This window comes from Cotesia typhae, unplaced genomic scaffold (assembly GCF_013202065.1).
Source record: "Cotesia typhae breed Kobodo isofemale line unplaced genomic scaffold, CoteBio_Ctyphae contig_123, whole genome shotgun sequence".
NCBI classification, from domain to species: Eukaryota; Metazoa; Arthropoda; class Insecta; order Hymenoptera; family Braconidae; genus Cotesia; species Cotesia typhae.
This window is the reverse complement of record NW_027423715.1, coordinates 4,099,158-4,121,251: the sequence shown is the minus strand read 5'-3', so window position 1 is coordinate 4,121,251 and position 22,094 is coordinate 4,099,158. Positions and strand designations below refer to the sequence as shown.

Below are 22,094 nucleotides of genomic sequence, written 5' to 3'. Positions count from 1 at the left end.
GATTATTATTTAATATAAAATTTTCTAGCTCCACGATGGCTCTCGTTTCCAAGACTTGTCAAAGTCAAATTTTTCAGGGAATTACTTTCATTTTATAAATTAAGATAATCGTTTATGTATAGTTTTATCAAATACTCACAGCATTTGTTGCATAATTAATTTTGTATATGTATTTCGAGTAGGTTGGTTGTACTATTGTATAACAACAAGTTATTCTCGTCTATATAATATATATTTCATTGTATAATCGTATGAACAACTACTGAGCTATTATTTTATAAAATTTTATAATCCTTTGGACGAATATAAGTATAATTATTTAAAAGCGGATTTTATCACATAGTTTAGTAAAGAGCGTGAAGGGGGATAGGAAATATTATTACATTTATTAAACATATTTTTATAAAGGAACGTATGAAAAAGAGTTACCTGGCATGTGTATTTGTGCGTGGAAAAAAAAAAAAAAAAAGAACAGCTTGGAGCAATTTAAATGACTGAAAAATGCAAGAAAAATAAATCGGGTACCGTAAAAATGAATTTATCGGAATCTGTATTAATCATATATAATTTTTGCTTAACCTGATTTACTCATTATCTAAAACATAATGCTCTACCCTATTATTATATATTTTAGTCCTACTTCACACTTTTGTTACTCATTTTTATTATCATCATTATTCCCATCATATCACTCTTAATGACAATTATATTATCATTATTATTATTATTATTATTATTATTATTATTATTATTAGTTATTAATTGCTCAGGGGGGTTTTCCCCGGAGTCCGACTCTCCGAGGGCCCAGCCTGAGCGCCATCCATTACTGCTGCACCACTCCGCACAACAAGGCGGTTAGTGAGTGCAGCAGGCCAAGTTCATTTGCCTAAGTAGACGCAGGGATCCCAAAATGACAGCCTTTTGCATCCGCACTGCTAGAGACACGGCTGCTGAACTGCAAGCCGGTATCTTCGCAAGTGAAGACACAAAAGATTGTTTCATCCCTCCAAGGACGCCGACAACCAAAACGACGAGCTTGACACGGTAACCTGGGTACAGTTTGCCAATTTCAAACAGGAGATCCTGATATATCTGGTGTTTGTGCTCTTCTTTGGCCGAGATATTGTATTCGGCTGGGGCCGAAAACTCAATGACATAAATGTCACGAGTAGCCTTGTCAAAGAGCACAATATCAGGTTTGTTGTGGTCAATCCGCCGGGTTGTTGCGAATGGTATGTTCCAATAAATTTTGGAACTGTCATTCTCAACAACCTGCGGAATATCTCCTGGCAGATAAGGCAGCACTGGTGTCTCATCGATACCGTAGCTATATCTGAGATGATAATAGAGTACTCGCAGGGCAGCATTGTGACGCTGTATGTAGGCACCTCTTGCCAGCACAGGACATGCCGACAAAAGGTGCATCAGCGTCTCCGGATGTTGTTTACACGTCCGACAGGACGTGTCCGGAAGCTGCGCCTGGAGCACCTTGCTACGGTATTCGAGAGTGTTGATAACACCATCTTGGCAGGCAAATATAAACCCTTCGGTCTCGGACATCAGGCCAGCTGACTTCAAGAAGGAGAATGTCAGCTGGGTGGACAAGCCATGGTCACGGACGTGTTTGAAATACACGCTGTGCATGGACTTGTCCATGTGTTCACCGAGGAGTTTTTTCTCCTCGGCTATCCTGACGACGCTCTTGAACTCCTTTTTGGGAGTTCAATGAGAGCGTTTATTTCTCCGAGACCTAAGGTATTTGCCGCGTAGATTGCTGCTTTATACAAGAACGACCCCTTCCGCGCATTTTCATGACTATGAACAAATTGCATCAGGAAGTCGTCCTCGTCTGCTGTGAAATTGGCAACCTCGTATGTTAAACCCAGAACCAAACGATCGTGAAGCCGCTCCAAGCTCTGCAATCCTCTCCCTCCGATGTTCCGGGAGAGGTACATCCTGGCGACTGATGAGTTAGGGTGCATGCTCTGATTCATATTGATGACTTTACGGGTTTTGATGTCGAGACCTTTCAACTCATTTCGAGGCCATTTCAGGGTCCCAAAAGAGTAAAGTAGGACCGGGACAGCGAGCATGTTAGTAGCTGAGACTTTGTTCTTGCCGGAAAGTTCTGATGACCAGATCTTCCGGAGTCTCCTAACATACTCGCTGCGAAGAGTTGTTCGGACTTCAGAGACGGCATGTATTTGCCGCTCTTCAATCCCTAGATATCTGTACAACTCTCCGGCGTCTAATTCTCTTAAGACGCTCCCATCCACTAATTCGACATCTCCACCCGTATCAGAGCACTTACCCTTCGCCAGGTGTACGACCGCACACTTGTCCAACCCAAAAGACATTCCGACATCTCGTGTGTACTCTGCTACGATATTGAGGGCCGTTTGTAGATGATCTTTGTTGGCACTGTATATCTTTAGATCATCCATAAACAGTTGGTGAGTGATCGTGTATACTCGATCACTCGGTGGCCCCGCAGAGTACCCACGAGTTTGTCGGAGGGCAACAGATATTGGCAGCAGTGAGATGCAAAACAACAGAGGGCTCAGAGAATCTCCCTGAAAGACGCCTCTCTTGTACTGAACAGTTCCGGTTACGTGCAATGCATTTCCACTTCCTATGTGAAAACGCGTTCGCCAGAGCTGCATCGTACGTTGTATGCATCCCACTGTTTGGCGTTTGATTCCGAGGCATTTGAGCAGATAGAGAATCAACTCATGTGAAGTTGAGTCAAATGCCTTACGGTAGTCAATCCAGGCCATGGACAGGTTGCGTTGGTAGTAGATTGCGTCTTGAATGATGCATCTATCTACCAACAAGTTGATCTTGCAACCTGACACGCCCTGTTTACTGCCACGTTGTTCGTATATCTGTTGCCACACAGGCTCTATCTCCCGCAAGATACGGTTATTTAAGATTTTTGTAAAAATCTTGTAAACCGCATTCAAGCAAGTGATAGGCCTGTAGTTCTTCGGGTCGGACAAGTCACCCTTTTTAGGGATGAGTACGGTTCGCCCTTCTACCAGCCAGTCAGGAATTGGTTCGTCGCCCTGAATGTATGATGTAAAAATCCGGGCCAGATGAGCATGTGTAGAAGAAAATTTCTTCCACCAGAAGATGTTTATGCCATCTGGACCCGGGGCAGCCCAGTTCTTGCTGCCATTCAGGGCTTTACGAACCTCTTGCACACTGACTGCAGGGCTCTCTTCGGCGATATCCTGCCGTCGGTGTTCTCGACAGAATGCCTCGAAGTCGTGCAGAGCTGGAGTATCCGGGTTCACGTTTGGTTGATCTCCGTACAATTCACTCCAAAAGGCTTCCACTCGCTCAGATGATGGATAATTCTCGGGAACAGCGGTCTTAGGTGACAGAAAGCGTGAAGGGTTGGATCGAAACAAAGAGTTGTCGATCAACCGCTTCAGCCTTTTCTCTAGTGACTTTTGGAAGCCACCAGAGCCCGCAACCTGTTAAGAGACTCTTCTTTGATGACAAGAAGAGTACTCTTGTTCAGTGTGTGATGTCGCCTTCGAAGTTCTGCCGCCAGGCGACGAACTTTGGCGTGTATGGTCTTTGAGTACTAACATACTCTATCACACACTGAATGCGGGAGACTTGTTTCCGAGAAATGTCAATTTTGTGTCCAAGTTGAGCGATGCGCAGCTTCAACTTCGCCTCGAAGGAGAGAGAATGTCTTCTCTCTATCGGCAGAAGCGAAGCCGCGGCACCGTAGACAACTTGGTTGACAGTGAGCAGAGTGGAGTCCTCTTGAAGCTGTGTGGGGAGATCTTCGTTCACCGTGTCGAGCTGTTGTTTTGAGTGAGACATCTTTTTGGAGATGCTCACTTGTCGACCTGTAAAGAGGTTGTCGTTGTCCTCGGAGGAACGGTGCTGTTCTTGGTGTAGCGGTGCTGGAAATGAAGGCCGATTAGACAGCCTTCTATTTGGCAGCAGCGATCGTCGATTATGCCGAAGGTATGAGGCGTAATTACGCAGGTGTTTGGGCGTAAAATGTCTGTGCTCCGGATGCATGCCACACCAAAGTGTGTGCATCCGGGCCATATACCCTGATACCTCCGGCTCGCTGTTCTGCCAGCACACCAAGAGATCGGCGCGAAGCTCCTCCGTCCACTTAAACTTAATCCTATAAGCGCCGGGGTCGTCATAAGTCATCGGGTCCGGTGTGCTCCTCCCACCTGATGACTGGTCCTCATCCGAAGAGGACCGGTTGTGGGGAGCACTTCTGAGATTATACTGTTTTGGAACTCAGATATTACGGTGCAACGGGTAGTTGGCCCGTTGCTCCGGTTACGTTGTTAGCCTACAGATCAGATGTTGCGGTCTGCGTTTCCCGCGGTGCGCCACTAGGAGGCCACGTAACAAGCACCGCTTGTTATTATTATTATTATTATTATTATTATTATTATTATTATTATTATTATTATTATTATTATTATTATTATATCATCCCCTTGCATTATGCAACAACAACAACAACAACAACTACAACTACAACTACAACATGAATAATAATAACAACGACTACAAAAAAAAAAAAAAAAAAAAAAAAAAAAAAAGATGAAACCTATGTTCCTTCATAATGATTTAATAATCCGATTGTTTTGTTCTGTTCCGGCAACGTGATTAGATGGCCCGACAATTGTCAGCGTCAACATCTTTCTCCGATCAATCAGCAAAATAGATGATTATAAAATGGTGAGTCAACTAAACAAACAAAAATAAAACAAACAAGGCCTACAGTCTATAATAATCCACACATTGTATTATCTATATATAAATTAACGTCACATGTATATGATGCGTTAAAACTTGCACTTCTCTGTTACTGTACTCGTATATAACATTAAATAATATATTGTAATAATAATATCAAATCCATTATTATTACTATCATAATTATTATTATTATCATATATGTGATAATGATAATGAGGGCTGATACCTACTACCATATATATAATAATAAATATACTTGTACTGTCGCGCAACCAGTGGACTTGCAGTGTTGCTACCCGTCAAACGTTCAATTTTCAATGTCGTTACTTGTCATGTATTCTAATCAGCATAATCATATTCATTTATATATCTATATTTATTTATATAAATGGATATATTGATTGTCGAGTGATTGATTGATTGATTGGTTGATTGGTACTATATTGAATGGCTGTATTATTATATATATAATCTATATATATATATATATATAAATAACCTCGTGTGCCTTGTCAAAAATTATATGTGGAATTTGCTCTTATATTTATTAACACCGTTCATATATATATATATATATATATATATATATATATATATATATATATATATATATATATATACATTTTTATATATATGTATATATATTTTTTTTTTTTTTTGTTGTTCCCCCGGTCCGCTTAATCGGGTATCATCAATTACCAAATTGAAAACCAATAACCGAGTGAATTATTATTTCTTTGGTGATTATCATAATTGTTTGCACGATACACGATTTATCTTTATTATAAAGCCGGATTTAAAACATCAAAAAAATTTTTTTAACATTTATTTTTTTTTATTTATAAATTAGATGAATATATAATCTAATGCATGCAATCTAATCTAACACGCTCAATAATCTCATACTATTGAATAATATTTATTAATTCATTTAAAACTTAAACTATACGTTTTATACTATTTAATCATAATCATAGCTCAATGTCACCTCTATTTTCTTTTCATTGATTAATCATACATGTATTATCTGTTTATATCCTCATAATAGTTTATGCGTCTCATTTTCATCCCCTATTATCTACTCGATTTCTGTACTTTATTGTTACTCGTATATCACATTTATATTTATATATTTATTATCTTCTCATATTACCACAAATGCCTATGTACTCCTAAAATTATTTTATTTTACTCCCCGCTTTTTTATTATTATTTTTGCAAATATTCGCTCTTACGAGTACTAAAAATTACTATATTAATATTTTAACACTATTAATAAATTTGGTAATGGCGTATATATATATATATATATATATATATATATATATATATATATATATATATATATATATATATAATAAATACTGGTAAAAAGTAATAAGTGTTTGCCTTTTGTTTATTGTCTTGTATAATAATGCTTATCGCCTGTTTAATTCGCGTTTCAATTATATCATTTCGATAACAATCTAATAAATTATTTTGAACGTTTCGTGATGGTACAGTGTACAGTGTAATTAATCAATCACTTAATAATAATAATTATAATAATAAAAACAATCATTATTATTATTATTATAACTAACAATTAATAATAAACACCTAAAGCACTATACACGTGTTAATTTATTTTAAATCACTAAAATATATTTATTTAAGAAAAAAAAAAAAAAAAGTGATACTCAATAATTACGCTTAAAACGCTGCAGTTGAGAATAGCCTTTGGAGCTTTTCTATAATCAATATATTATAATTAAAAGAAAAAAACAAAACCAATAGACAGTCTCTACCCAATATTGAAAGTAACGTATAATATAAATATATATTTTCTTACACATGTACACTATTTTACCACATTATAAAACTACATGCACTCTTTCACGCTCTTACACGCCTTTATTGGGCATTTATAGCTTTCTGATATCTAATATATATATTTAATAACGGTATCGATAATTAAAAAGACTATTTAATTAATAAAAAAAAAAAAGTAATAATTGGTAACTGAAGTATATTTCGGGAATGTGCTGTCTTTGCCTGATTTGTTTTGTGTCTGACGTAAAAACAGTCTATATATTATAACTTATAACAATGAATTTTTGGAAGAAAGCGTGTGTGTTTAATTATCTGCTAAATAATAGCCAAATAATAATAATAAATAATTGTATTTTGTTATCACAAAGATTACTTAAAAATATAATATTAATTAATTGAATGAAAATTATTATTATTATTATTTTGTCTATATATAATTGTTTGGTGAAATAACATACTAAGTATTTATGATGAAAGCATGATAATGATAACTAACCGTTTTTTTTTATATGAGAAAATTACAAATATCCAATACTTTATTCAGGTGATTGCATGGTAAATTATATAATGTGAATTTATTGATGATTAAAATAATGATATGAGTACTTAACAAGGGATATATGATGTGATTGTCTTTTTTAACGAGTCTTGGAAACATTTTGATGAAGTTATAAATAAAATATATATTTTTCGAGGGAGAATTTATTGCTACTGCAATAGGGGAACAATATATTTGGCAGATATTGAGCATAATATTAAGTTTAAACTTTTTATGCAACTGCTGAGTTAAAATATTTATAAAGTGTTATTACAGGTAGCCCTATATATCCATATCAATATCAATATCAAATAGTTTTTAAGAGTAATGGATTATTGCGGTAAACTGTTTGCCAAAATTGCGAATTTATGCCTTACAGAGTTATTGGGGAGCTGATATATGCGATTCAATATATAATAATAATAATAATAATAATAATAATAATAATAATAATAATAATAATAATAATAATAATAATAATAATAATAATAATAATAATAATAATAATAATAATAATAATAATAATAATAATAATAATAATAATAATAATAATAATAATAATAAATAACAAAATATAACATGTTTATTTCTTTAAATTTTGGATATTTTTGTAAGACTCATTTAAAATGTACTTGACTAATATTTTTTTTTGCTTAATTGACGTTGAGGTTGTTGTAATTTTATTTTATTTTTTATACACTTTGAATATGGCAAGTATAACTAATTAAAATGACAGTTTGCTACAAATGTGTGTTGGATGGTGATTTTTGGATTAACACACTAACAGAACAGAAGAGATGCAAGCTGCTGACAACTCGAGAAAATCTGTGAGCTAAAATGCATGTAAAATATATATTATTAATATATATTAGTTGCTTAAGTAGTTAATACTAATTGTTTTGCATCGTGAACAATTTTATACTTAATATGCTTCACAAACATCCTCTAAGTAGTTGGCACAAACGCTTCAACATGACTAGACGTCGCTTTTAGTAATTGTTTTAATTGTTTTTGCTTTTAAATTCCATCGCTGGTATGCGAATCAGCTACTGGTTAATAAATTATTTTTAATTGTATTTATATTAATTACTTTATCACTAATTTAATCACGTATTCGTTTTACAATTCATTCATTTTATTTAATTCGATTACTCAACATCAGAATATTTAATTTAATATGCCAAAGAGTTTTATGGATGATACTAATTCATTAATCAATAGCTGGCATACAAAACATTTATTTTTAAAATCGTATTTTAAATTTAGATTGGAAGCGAGAGAGAATAAATTAACGAAACTCGAGTGTAAAAAATTTAAATGACACTTTTTTTTTTTCCGTAGTTAGACGGTTTTTTTTTTTTTTTTTATTTCACAAAAATAAAACATTGGCAAAAATAGAATTGTAAAATTGTTGAAAAACAATAACAAAATTTTTAAATTGTTGAATTAAATTTTAAAGTAAATAATTAGAGTATTTTTTTTTTTTTTTTTTTTTTTTTTCTAGAAATACATTTTTAAATTAACAATCAACTAGTTGAAATAAAATTCAGCAATAAAATAGTGTAAAAATTAATTAAAAAAAAAAAAAAAAAAAAAAAAACAAACGAAATGACAAATAAAAGTACGTCAGTAGAGTACCGTGAAATAATTAATGAAAATAATTTGTTGACAGGAATATTCAGTACAATTGACGTTTCGAGAACAATGGCTGGATGAACGGCTCAAGTTCAATGATTACGGAGGTAGGTGTTGTAGCTGTTGTTGTTATTATTATAATTTATCAGTAAATGTTGTGTGTTGATATTAAATTTTAATTAAAAAACTTTCAGGGCGGTTGAAATATCTAACTTTAACAGAATCGTCGCGAGTATGGATGCCGGATCTTTTTTTTTCAAATGAGAAAGAAGGACATTTTCACGAAATCATAATGCCAAATGTATATATTCGAATATTTCCTCATGGCTCGGTACTCTACAGTATACGGTAAGAATTATAAATAGCGTTAATAATTAAAAATTATTATAACGACTACTTGTTTGGATGCAGTATATCTTTGACTCTATCATGTCCGATGAACTTGAAGCTGTACCCGCTAGATCGGCAAACTTGCTCATTAAGAATGGCCAGTTGTACGTATTATTAATTTTTATTTAGTACCAGTAAAGCATTTTGTTAATTTAATAATTATAATTTAGATGGTTGGACGACTGACGATTTAGTATTTGTTTGGAAAGAGGGCGATCCCGTCCAGGTAGTGAAAAATTTACACCTCCCACGATTCACCCTGGAAAAATATCTCACTGACTACTGTAACAGTAAAACAAATACAGGTAAATATTAATAAAATAAAATATGTAAATATAAATGGATGGTATTTTGATTTTTTTTTTTATTTTTTTATATATATATTTTTTTTTTTTTTTTTTTTTTTTTTTTCAGGCGAATACAGTTGCCTAAAAGTGGATTTACTTTTTAAGCGTGAATTTAGTTACTATCTAATACAAATTTATATACCATGTTGTATGTTAGTTATTGTCTCGTGGGTGTCTTTTTGGTTAGATCAAAGCGCCGTACCAGCTCGAGTGTCACTTGGTAAGTGTTTTTGTTTTAATTCATCATCTTAACCATCTTCATCTTTTTCTCGCTCACGTCTTTTTATAATTCTTTTGTTGTATTTTGTCATCATCTAAAAAAATCGATAAGCAATTGACGTGGTGAAAGATAGTAATCAATATATAATATATAAAGGGTGAATAAAGGAATCGAGGGGTGGAGAGGGAGAGGGAGAGGAGAGTATGTAGATAAGACTGAACGGAATTGAACTGAAATGGTGTATGTTATTTGTGATTAATGATAGGAGTGACAACATTACTGACAATGGCGACACAAACGTCTGGAATAAACGCTTCACTGCCACCAGTCTCCTACACAAAAGCTATCGACGTATGGACAGGAGTGTGCCTGACCTTTGTATTCGGTGCGCTGCTAGAGTTTGCACTGGTTAATTATGCCTCGCGGAGTGACATGCACCGAGAGAACATGAAAAAGAAATACCGTGAAACAGAGCACTCATCATCCGTTGATCCGACAACTGAGCTCCTTGAACAAGACGGTTCCGCCAATTTCCAAATGGTCAGTTTAACAGACATCTTGATAAGTATTTTTTTTTTTTACCTTTACCTTTTCCTTTTACGTAAATCACGTTATTTTTTTTTTTTTAAATTACATCGGACAAGAGTCATTTGAATGAGAGTAACTAGCTAAAGAATCTTATTAAATAACAAAAAGTCTACTTGATTCTAATTAAATTCAATAATTGGATTATAAAAATCCTTAAACTTTATTAAAAAAGTTAAGAAAGAAAAAGAAAAAATTAGTAGCTTTTGAACAGAAAACCAAGAGCCGTCAATTTCTTTCAGAAGCCTCTCGTCCGACACCCGGAGGATTCGATCTCAATGGATAAGATTCGGCAGTGCGAAGTACATATGCAAACGCCGAAAAAAAACTGCTGCAGGTCGTGGCTGTCCAAGTTCCCAACGAGATCCAAGCGCATCGACGTCATCTCACGGATCACTTTCCCCCTCGTATTCGCTCTGTTCAACCTCACGTACTGGTCAACGTACCTGTTCCGGGACGAGGCGGAGAACGAATAAATAGCAACAGCAACAACAACAACAACAACAATAATTTTCCACCAGCTATCAACGAGGGATCCTTTGGATCAAAAGACGTGGCTCGCGGCCATCTCTACCACCACTCTCACTCACCGAGACACCATCCTCACCACCACCACCATCACCATCATCACTCTCACCGTTCACGCTCTCATCCACGCAACACCTCTACTACGGGCAATCATCAACATTCTCACAACGTCTATCCACATATGAACAATCACCAGCATCAGCATCAGCTAAATCAACTAAATCAGCTAAATCAGCTTACTCAGCAGCCGTACAACACTAGACAGCGGCAACACCGTCATCATCATCACCATCAGCGTCAACAACCTCAGTCACCGACTTCATCCAGCCAAACAGAGGAGGGAGAGACCACTGGTCATGGATCTCCAGGAGTTCTGTCGCTTAATTCCCGGATACCACCGTCTTCTTCGAGGTGTTCATCCTCACCAGCCTCGTCAGCGTCGCGTATGGAGACCCCTTCGCCGTCTCCATCGATGCTGGTCTCCGCTGGCAGTAAAACAAACATAAAGACTTCTGCTGGTAACACTTCAGCTAAAGTTATCCGAATTTTTCCGCGACTACCTATTGGAAATCGTGATTCTTACTCGAATTATTTCAAAAAGCTCTTCAGTTGTCGAGCTAAGGGCAGCGCGAGAATTGACGTTATAGCACGATTCGCATTTCCCTTCATGTTTGTCGTATTCAACTTCGCTTACTGGTCCATGTACCTATTTCGGGATGAAGAAACCAATACTAAAATGAATTGACGTGTGACGAAGAAGCAATGTACGTAAATTTATATTTAAAAAAAAAAAAAAAAAAAAAAAAAAATATAATAAATCGAATCAAGTTGACGTATAGTAGTGGATAGTTAATTAAAGGTGTGAGAAATGGGAATTTAATAATATCTAATGTTGATTACGCTCAGCATGGTCATTTACATATTTCAGCCATCATCATTGAGTCACTATTCTTCATTGAATTTTTAAGCAACTCTCAGTCTATCAGTCATTTATCTTAATAAAATTTTAATAAGAAAAATTATTGATTATAAAAATCAATTAAACCAAAAAAATATATAATGATAAATGTACGATGCTGAGTCGTGACCAATAGATTGCTCAACGATATTATAAAAAAAAATAAAAAAAAAATATATATATATTATTTATTATTCCGGGAACATTTCTCTGTAAACACAAACGAATTTCGGGCGTGAACGTTTAAATCATCAAATGTGCGAATGTGTAGGTAAAACATGAATTATTATTTATGATTGTTATTATAATAAATATTATTATTGAAATATATAATAAAAAAAAAAAGTGAGGAGAGACCGCGCGCCACGAAGTGACAAAAGTAGTGGATCTTGCATAGCCACGGCCTTTTTATGCCTTGGTGCATCTATATTTATAAGTATTATATCTATAAATATATATAAATATATAAATAATATAAATATATCGAGAAAAAAAAAAATAAAAAATAAAAAGTAAACTTGTTATAAACAGTCAGTGATTCCTTTATAATAATTAATGAAATAATAATAATGTATGAAACTTTGTAGCCTTGTGATTCATTGTCTCGTTGTGTAAATTTGTTTTAAACAAAACTCGTTTATTACCGAGTTTATAAGACATTTGTTTCAGCAATTGAGCTAATTATTATTAATACAATAATTAACAGCTATTAACGAGATAGTTGCTCAGAGGCTGAAAGTTTCTTTTAGAAAATCCGTACGGTAATTATAAGAATCAAAAAATGATTAAAAATATAAATTTAAAATCAACCATAGTTGTGTACCAAGTGATACATTTTCATTTACATGCTAATGTAATAAGTAAAGACGACTAAAAAAAAAAAAAAAAAAAAAAATAATAATAATAATAATAATAATTATTATTATAAGGAAAAATAATAAATAAAAACAACAGAACTTGACAAATTTAAATTTAAATAAGACAAAAGGGTAACTAACGGATTGATTGTCGTTGAAACGATCAATACAAACGACAGATTTGTAATTAAAACGATGAAAAAAAAAAATAATAAATAATAATAATAATAAAAAAAAAAAAAAAAAAACAATAATTTAAGCTTTTCAAAATTAAAAATAAAACCGATGTCGCCGGCGACCACAAATACCGGTACTGTGACAAAAATATTTCTGCAGTCAATATCGAGGATCGTGTATATTAATTTAAAAAAAAAAATAATAATAATTATTATTATTATTATAAATAAACTAATGATAAATAAAACGTATCGGTCGTTTGTCAGTAAACTAGTTTAATAAAGTAAAAAGAAATAAAAACAAAAAAAAAAAAAAAAAAAAAAAAGTCACGAATTTATATATAATTATCATGCATTAAAAAGGGGGCAGGGTAAACGAATTAATAAATTCATACGCCATATATTTATTTAACTCGTATAATAATAATAATAATAATTATAATAATAATAATACTAATAATAAATTAAAAAACGAGAGCGACAATGTTTACAATAATTTAATTTGTTTATTAAAAAAAAAAATGATCGACCTCGATAAAATGTAATAATAAAATTATTTCTTAACGTTTTAAAAAATTGGAAGAGGGCATCGATAAACGTTGGAAAGTAATGTAATATTTCGACGATAAATATTAACTGGAGATGAATTATGAAAAAAAAAAAAATAATAATAATAATAAATGAATTTAAAAATAAATAATACTACAAGTTTTAGATTAACCACTATTAGTATTTAATAGTTGCACTTATTACATTATAGACATTGTAACTCATCCTATTTATATGATATATGATATATATATATATATATATATGAATGTATGTATATGCGGATAAAAGATATACAATAACTTATATGGCATATACATAGATACATCTATATGTATGTATAAACAATTGGAAATGAAATATCATTCCTTACCCTCGCCACTACCCTATCCATCCAAGTGTAAATAATAATTATCAATTGCAGACGATCCCATCAGTGAAATTCAATAAACATAAACACACAGTGAGCCACATAAATACCTACATGAATACATATATTGGATAAATACGTAGAGACACACGTCATTGCCATATCTATAATTAATAGAGAGTTGGTAAATTCGATGAGAGACAAATTAATCAAATGGAAAGTATACATACATAATATACTCTTACAGATAAATACATAAATATATGATAACAAAATTACATATACCTAGGTTAACATAACAGAGAAAAGTTTTTACTGATACGATATATAAATTGTACTGGTGGAGAATTCCAAATAAACAACTTAAAGATACGGCGCTCATTATTATACTAAAATTATGTTAGTGTGATTATAAATCTTTTGATTTATAATTAGATAAAATAATTAAATCAGGACGACACCCTGTAAATAGGAAAATTATTAATTATATAATATTAATAATAATAATAATAATAAAATAATAAAATAATAAAAGCAGATGGACGTAATAAATATAACGTTAATTTTATTCGTCACTTTAACAGATTTATTGATTTAATAAAACCGTATGAATTACCAACAACTCACCTACTATATAGATCATCACTAGCTAATAATATAATATATATTTATTTAAATTAAAAATACTTTTTTCATTTGTTGTTTAATAGATAGGATGTATAAATTTATACGTTACCGTTTTTTAAGTTTTATAATATTAATATTAATATACATATTTTATTATTATTATTATTACTATTATTATTTTTATTTTTTTTTTTTTTTAAATCTGTATACGTTGATAATAAAAAAAAAAAAAAAAAAAAGAACAAAATGAATGAATTGATTAATATAATAAATATATTTATTCCCTTTTTAATATTTAAGATATTGTTTATGATTTTTGCGATAAAATTATCTGTAAAATAGTATTATTATTATTATTGTTTATTATATTTGAAATTTTATAAAAGATATTTAATTAAAAAAATAAAACAATTATATAAATACGTCATTAGTTTTTAAGTTACGAGATTAAAGTAATTAAAAAAAAAAAAAAAAATGGATTTGACGATAAATCAAAATTTATAGTTGCTAATTGATTACTTAGTATTAAAAAATAATAATTAACTGTAGTTTTTAATTTTATCATTTAAATATATAAATAAAAGAATTGAAATTTTTAAATACCAAAAAATCACCAGAAATTTAAAAAATTATTTCGTTTTCTAATACAATAACATGGATTAATAAAAAAAAAATAAATAAATAAATAAATAAATAGAGATTTTGGGAATTCATATCGATTTAAAATAAACAAAACAAACAAAAATACGACAGGATTAAATGATGTCGTATGTGTTTCTGCTTCAAACGTGCTCAATTATTAATAATTAGAAGTTCTTAAACAAGGCCCATGTAACTTAACTTAAACAGTATTATGAAATTTACCATATATACTGATGTAATTGATACAAAACTATTTAAAACAAATAATAGAGAACTGGTTGGTGAATAAATAAAATTAATTTGACATTATTTTATTTATACAAAAAAAAAAAAAAAAAAAAAAAAAAAAAAAATCAATTTAATTTAATTAAACATTATTTGGTAATAATACAAAAAATTAATTAATTAATTAATTAATTACTCTTATTTATATTAATTGTAACACGATTAACTTATTATTAATCCTTTTGTACTTTATCATCTATTTTTATTTCTTCACCTTTCAACATCATTTGTCGACGATATTCCTCTTGTTTTTCCTTCTGTTTTCGTTTACGTTCTATCCGCAACTCTTCTTCTGTCATAGCTTATTTTATTAATTATTAAAATAATTAAATTTGTCACTAAATAAACCAAAAATATAAATTAATCAGATGAAATTATTTACCTGTAGTTCGTGGTGTATTTTCTATACTTTTAGAGGGAGGTTTAATTAGTTGTACTGTAGAAGTAGTTGTTGTTGACACGCTGTTAATTACTTTTACTTCATCTTTTTTTTCTTCCCTCAAACTTTCTTTTCTCATTCGTTCTTTTGGACTGTTTGCATCTAATTAAATCAACACGATATTATTAAACTAATTTTATAATAAAAAAATTTAATTCAATTATTTATTTACATTCTAATATTTCTGAGTTACTACTGGTTGATACTTTTGATGGTTCAGTCTTTACTCTCTGATCATTTTGAGATAATTTATTGTCACTAGTTTTTTGGATTTTTGATTTATGACTAAGTGACGATATATTTTCGTTTATTTTTGTTTCAATGATACCGCCAAAGCAGAGAAGTGATTTTTTCAGAGCATTTGTTATAGAAGACTGAAAAATAAATAAATAATCTGCAATAACACATCAATATTAATTGTGTTGATAATTTATATACATACAACTCTAGCTTCAAAAACGGCAGTTCCTTTGACAGAAGATTCAGCATTACTGTATCCCATTTCTTCATGAAAAGTACCATCAGGTAATTGAACTCTTACAAATGCTGCGCACCCGATTAAATATCTTCCCATGACATATTCTACGAAATCTAAAAAATCAAAAATAAATAATTAAAAAATGTAAAAAAGCAATTGCTTTGATTGTCCATACCAACTGTTTGACTGGTTACAGCATGACTCCATTTTCCATGTCCAAATATCTCATTAGCAATTGTTATTAATTCATTATACGTCTGTTTATCATTATCCATGTGTGAAGAAATATCTTTTTCCGGCGAATTTTCTATTTTAAACGATGGCTTTTTTTTTTTTTTTTTTTTTAAAGAATAAAAAAATTAAAAATTAGTATTACTTAAATTTTAATTGTTACTTTAAGTATATATAAATAAATAAATATATATATATATATATATATATATATATATATATATATATATATATATATATATTTTTTTTTTTTTTTTTTCACTTACCAATTTTATGCAAGAAGAAAAACTCATGATTGCTATTAATTAAATAATTAATTTAAATAAACAAATAACAAAGTTGATGATAAATTTAGAAAAATAATAAATGATAATGATTTTTTATAGAAATTGAAAAAAAAATATTTAATAACAAATTAATTTTTATAATTTTATCAATTAATTAAATTAAATAAATATTATTAGTGTACAACGAACTGTAAATAAACAAAAACTATCAACGGTTACCATTGTTATGATTATTTACACAACAATCAACTGTTGGTAACAATAAAATGAAAAGATGTCGCTACTGGCTTATATGAAATTGTAAAATATGATGATCAGATATTATAGATTTAGAGCCCCTAATTTAGATACAAGGTTATATCCAGTATACAACTACCAACCACGTGTTTGCCTCCAAATACCCTGAAAATTATCTATAGCTTGTTGTTAATAATAATATTTTATAAATAAACAAAAAAAAATTATTTAATACAAGATATTATTATGACCAATTGATATTTTATTTAGTGATTAAATATATAACAATAAATGTAAGCAATAATGGCAGTGAAAACCCCTCATCAGAAAAAAAGTCTTGTAATAGCGCAAGAAATAAAATTTGCGCGAATACTTGCGGGTAATAATAAAAATGCACGTGCTAAGAAGCTCAAAAAATTACGAACGTGGTTGACGTTACGTTCCAAGAGTACTATTGGTATGTACAGTATTAAATTAAATAATAATAATAATAATAATAATAATAATAATAATTATTATTATTATTATTATTATTATTATTATTATATTTTTAATAAATAATTAATTGATGAATTATAATTGCAGCATTCACAGAATTGGATTTTATGAGAATATGGAAGGGTCTTTATTACTGCATGTGGATGTCTGACAAACCTCTGGTTCAAGAAGAACTAGCGGAATCAATTAGCCAATTAATATTTTGTTTTGACTCTAAGGATGTTGCTATGCTGTACTTAAAGTGTGCATTGAATACTCTGAATATTGAATGGTTTGGTATCGACCAATATAGATTAGATAAATTTGAAATGTTGGCCAGAAGAATAATCCGTCAGACTTTTGTCCTTTGCAAAAGACATTCTTGGAATGAACAATGGGTCAAAGGTTTCGCTCATATCATTGAATTTTTATTGTTTGATCCAAAAGGATCGTTGGGATTTAGATTTCATATTATTGAAATTTTTATGGAAGAATTGGCTAAAGTAAATTTATTAACTTTAAATTTATTTTATTCAATTAATTTAATAATATAATTAATTTATTTTAGGTAAGCGAAGGTAATATACCTAAGGATATAGTTACTGACTTGCTGAGGCCATTCGCTAAATATTTAGGATCATTACGTGACGAAAGAGAAATTAGACATGTTACTAAACATATATTTAGATATTTAATATTCCAATCTGACGTTGGAATGGAATACATGGAAAAATTTGACGCTTGGAGAAAGGTTCATTTTTTATTAATATTTTTTATCATTCACTCATTCAATAGATATTAATAACAGATTTTTTTAAATAATTAGGCTGGTTACCCCACGGGTAGTATTGATGCAATGTCAAAAGTAGAAGTTGACGATGATCAAGATGAAGATGAAAACGAAGAAAATGATGAAGATTATGAAGAACAATTAATCTCGGAAAAAAAACCTTTGGATCCAAGAGCAGGCCGTGTAGATGTTGAATTACCACAAGTGCCTTTTGATGGCATGCAAGTTGTTGAATTATTACAGGAGTACAAACGATTACCTTCTTCGAGAGCAAAAACACGCCGGCTGATCAAGAAGTTGATTGATGAATTTACCAACTTGTCGCAGGGTGAAATGCCTATTGGTGTTAAAACTGTGGAAGTTTTCAAGAAAAAATCTAAAGACATGAATCCATCTAAAGCTGCTGCAAGATTTTTGGCGTTTGAAGATAAACTTTACTCTGATTCAAAGTTAAGGCGGTTGAAGAAGAAGAATAAAAGAAAGCGAGCATTGGAAATGGAAACCAATGGTATCGCTGATGATGGGCAGAATAATGAAGATTTAGAGGAGAAAGAAGCGGCGGTTTTTGTGGAAAAATCTAAATTAAAAAAACAGAAAATCAATACAGATGAAGAAGTAACCAAGAAAAGTCCAGAAAAGGTCTTGAATAAGAAGAAAATTAAACAAGTTAAAAATTTTTCAAATTTCAAAGCTGGACTACAATTAAAAAATAAAAAAGATATAAAATATGATCTTGATAATAATTGGGACGTATCAACAAATGATTATCCATTTTCTCCAACGTCTCCTGTGATTCAATCCGCAGATTCGGCGTCTTCAACTACTCCATCTCCTTCATCGACTCCTAAAAGTAGCTTGCCTGACAAAGTTTTAAAAGTTCCAGTTTTTTCGACGCCAGAATTTCCTCCGTTAAAAAAAATTAGAATTCAAGTAAGTAATTTTAAGTTATTAGAAATTTTTTTCTTCTTTTTTAGTTAACTGTTTGTTGTAATTTTAATTTTTTTTTTAAGGAAAATGTTCGTGTTGAAGCCTCTGTCACAAATGACCCTGGATCAAGTTCAAAGAAACGAGTTAAAATAGTATTAGACCGTAATACTGCTCAAAATACATCTGAGTATTTCAAACAATTACGTTCAAGTCCAGCAATTCCCTTTGACGCCAGCAGAAAACCCCTTGCTGGTGTTCTAAAACAAAGCCCAATCTCCAGTCCAATAAACCCATTTTATAAAAAATTAATGTAGAAAATATCTAATTATAGTTTAAATAAAGAATGGATATTTGTTTCTTTTAAATTTGATAACAAGTCAATAAAAATGATTATAAAAATTGTAATTTTTTTTTTTTTTTTTTTTTTTTTTTTTTTTTTTAATTTACAAGGATATACACACAGCTATTTTGTTTGTCTAAAAATTTATACACAAAAAAAAATTTACAGACGAAATTTACTAATGATGATTTGTAAATTCTTCAAAGACATAATTTATTTTTAATAATTAATAATTTAATTGATTTAATGAAACCACTTGTTGGTTTTAGTCAATTATTATTTACAATAAATATAATAGTAGTATTTAAAATTAAATCTCGAAGTGAAATCTTCGAAAGAAGATATTTTTCCATTGAGATTGTTATCATAGTATTTTGGCACGTGAATTCACTTGATTTATTACGCAATACGTAATATACTTTAAGACATTGAGAAAAATATATTCTTCTTCTGACCCGATATATTTATATTCATTTTGTATTATTACAGTGATCACTAACTCTACTTTTAAAAATTATTTAATTAAATAGTTTAAATCACCAAGATATTGCACTATATAGTGTGATAATTTAATTATTTAAAATTAATTTTAAAAAAACTGTCAGACAAGTTTTTAAAAACTTTTAAATTCATTTGTTGTGTTAAATAGTTTTAAATAAGTTATAAAACTTTTTAAATTCAAGTTAAAAAAGAAATGAGTTGTCAGTTGATTGTAACAGACTTTTTAGTTTCAATTATCTCTAGATAAATTACATTGACCTAAATATTTAAATGACTTTTTTTTTTTTTTTTTTTTTTGCTTTTAAAGTTCAATTAAAATCAAGAAAATAAAATAATTAAATAAATAAAAGTGGACGTGTGAGCGTCTTGAATTTAATTGAAAATTAAAAGCAAAAAAATTAATTCTATTTACATGAGTATCACAGTACTAACAAACCGTATGGATTTTTTTTTTTAAAATACCATTTTATCTAACAGAGTTACTTTGAATTTTCATCTGGATAACAATGAAATATTTTTCCACCTCCAGTACCAGCCCATCTCCAGCTGATTGAACCCCGTACTGAATAAAGATAAGCCAACAAACAAGAGCGCGTGTCCCAGAGTCCACAGTTGGAAAAAAGTCGACGTTACAATCATGATAATTGATACACCGGTCAACAAAGTCCAGAAACCAAAAGCGATGCTCAAAACAATGCCCTGGGGCATCGGCCAAACTTTATCTTTATCAGAAAAACATTTATTCTTATAAAATTTCTTCAACAATTGTTCTTTGAGCCGCCAACGCTCGTCCAACCAGTGTCTCAGGGCTTCCTCGTCGTCCGGAACTTGAGCAGAAGGAATTCTAGTCACGTAAAAATGAACTTCTTTTGGGATTTTACCGGTGACTAAATCAATTTCCGACTGTGGTACAAAGTCAGGATAACCGATAGTGAGATCATAGACGGCATCGAGATATCCAGCACGTTGAAGGTGCCTTGCTAGATAACTGAATCCAGTTGTTTTAGGATGTAATGTATAGTTGTAAAGCGGCAGCCCATTTTTCTTAGCAAATCTGTCGGATTTTTCTTTGCTGGTGACTGTTAAATCCGTACCTTCTGGAAATATTAAGAGTTGCGTGCGTTTTTTTAATGCTATCAAGTAGTCCAGCGTACGTGACAAGCGGCCTTTATCTTCTTCCCACCTTCGTGTTATATAAAGGAATCCATTCATCTGCATAATCCAACCTGGTATATAAATTTTTCAATAAAGTCAATTATAAATTTCAACCAATAGATAATTGTAAAACTTTTACCTGGTCCAGGTATATGACGTATCGGGTCCTTTAAAATAAACTTCAATTTATGAGCTGCTATGTTTGGCATACACGCTTGGTACATAGCTGCCCACAAAAAATTCCAATCAACTCTTGTACGATGATTCATTATCAGTATTGCTGATTCATTTGGTAAAACGTGATCCCCAGATATTATTACCTTCACTCCGATCATCTCCAGCAGCGCCTGGAGCATTTTTTTTTTTTTTTTTTTTAAATTATTGAAATATAATTAATAATTATTAATTAATAATAAAAAAAAATAGTACATACTGTTGGATAAAGTTCCCAGCAGGAGAATAATAAATCCCCGCATTTTCTAAAAGTCGGAGGACTGAGAATGAGGATGGGCAGAAGAGGACATGCAATAAATAAGAAGCCTGCCACTATGCTACCATACCAGAGGGCACAGTATAATATACCGTACGCCAGTTGACGCATCACAAATTATTTGTTGATGTTCTAAAAAATAAAAATAAATAAATTAATAAGAGAAAAATACATGCCGATAATTTAAATAAAAATAATAAAATAAAATTAATGAGCGCAATGTTTTTGTTTTAAACAACTTACATGAACATCGATAGGGAAGAGACGTCCCACATTTCACAGATCAAAATCGTTGACTAAACTAACTGAGTGATAAAATTAAAAACTAAAAAATTGTGGCTTCTCTCCAGAGTTATACAGAGTAAGTACTAAAGTACAAGAGGGGCTTCTTCATGTCTACACACACCCACAACTATTTTAAAGCATCCCCTTCTTTATACTGGCTCCCTTCCTATATCTGACGAACCTTAAACG

The 22,094-nt window shown here is 30.7% G+C and overlaps 4 protein-coding genes across 20 annotated transcripts in view; 2 read left to right on the top strand and 2 right to left on the bottom strand.

Moving 5' to 3' along the window:
- Gluclalpha (glycine receptor alpha 1) overlaps positions 1–12,873 on the top strand; it is a 30,753-nt gene extending 17,880 nt beyond the window's left edge. For 6 of the 16 annotated variants that reach the window (XM_074252038.1, XM_074252048.1, XM_074252044.1 and 3 more), the window contains 7 exons: positions 8,772–8,841; positions 8,929–9,082; positions 9,146–9,228; positions 9,295–9,429; positions 9,539–9,691; positions 9,957–10,231; positions 10,614–12,873. In XM_074252038.1, coding sequence (XP_074108139.1) covers positions 8,772–8,841; positions 8,929–9,082; positions 9,146–9,228; positions 9,295–9,429; positions 9,539–9,691; positions 9,957–10,231; positions 10,614–11,549 — 1,806 coding nt within the window. In that variant the 3' untranslated portion in view covers positions 11,550–12,873. Of the gene's footprint in view, positions 1–4,660; positions 4,729–7,733; positions 7,943–8,771; positions 8,842–8,928; positions 9,083–9,145; positions 9,229–9,294; positions 9,430–9,538; positions 9,692–9,956; positions 10,232–10,518 lie in introns of those variants that run through there. The other 10 variants (XM_074252025.1, XM_074252073.1, XM_074252124.1 and 7 more) reach the window with 7 other exon arrangements.
- A 1,907-nt stretch (positions 12,874–14,780) lies between these two features.
- Positions 14,781–16,907, bottom strand: LOC141534617 (uncharacterized). Of its 2 annotated transcripts, none has more exons than XM_074254073.1 (6): positions 16,683–16,907; positions 16,361–16,508; positions 16,150–16,298; positions 15,880–16,081; positions 15,651–15,809; positions 14,781–15,560 (listed from the first exon to the last, which is right to left on the bottom strand). In XM_074254073.1, exons 1-6 carry the CDS (start codon positions 16,707–16,709, stop codon positions 15,442–15,444), a joined length of 804 nt encoding a protein of 267 aa, XP_074110174.1. In that variant the 5' UTR covers positions 16,710–16,907; the 3' UTR covers positions 14,781–15,441. The 2 variants fall into 2 exon arrangements, with proteins under 2 accessions (XP_074110174.1, XP_074110165.1); XM_074254064.1 differs by having other exon boundaries at positions 14,789–15,569.
- Positions 16,908–17,060: 153 nt separating this feature from the next.
- Nnp-1 (Ribosomal RNA processing protein 1 homolog Nnp-1) lies at positions 17,061–19,539 on the top strand. Its single transcript, XM_074252373.1, has 5 exons — positions 17,061–17,397; positions 17,526–17,920; positions 17,986–18,168; positions 18,244–19,137; positions 19,218–19,539. The coding sequence occupies exons 1-5, from the start codon at positions 17,244–17,246 to the stop codon at positions 19,446–19,448; spliced, it is 1,857 nt and encodes a 618-aa protein (XP_074108474.1). The 5' UTR covers positions 17,061–17,243; the 3' UTR covers positions 19,449–19,539.
- An 838-nt stretch (positions 19,540–20,377) lies between these two features.
- LOC141534275 (lysocardiolipin acyltransferase 1) lies at positions 20,378–22,076 on the bottom strand. The gene is made up of 4 exons (XM_074253540.1): positions 21,864–22,076; positions 21,564–21,752; positions 21,270–21,477; positions 20,378–21,201 (listed from the first exon to the last, which is right to left on the bottom strand). Exons 2-4 carry the CDS (start codon positions 21,729–21,731, stop codon positions 20,468–20,470), a joined length of 1,110 nt encoding a protein of 369 aa, XP_074109641.1. The 5' UTR covers positions 21,732–21,752; positions 21,864–22,076; the 3' UTR covers positions 20,378–20,467.
- Positions 22,077–22,094: the final 18 nt, after the last annotated feature.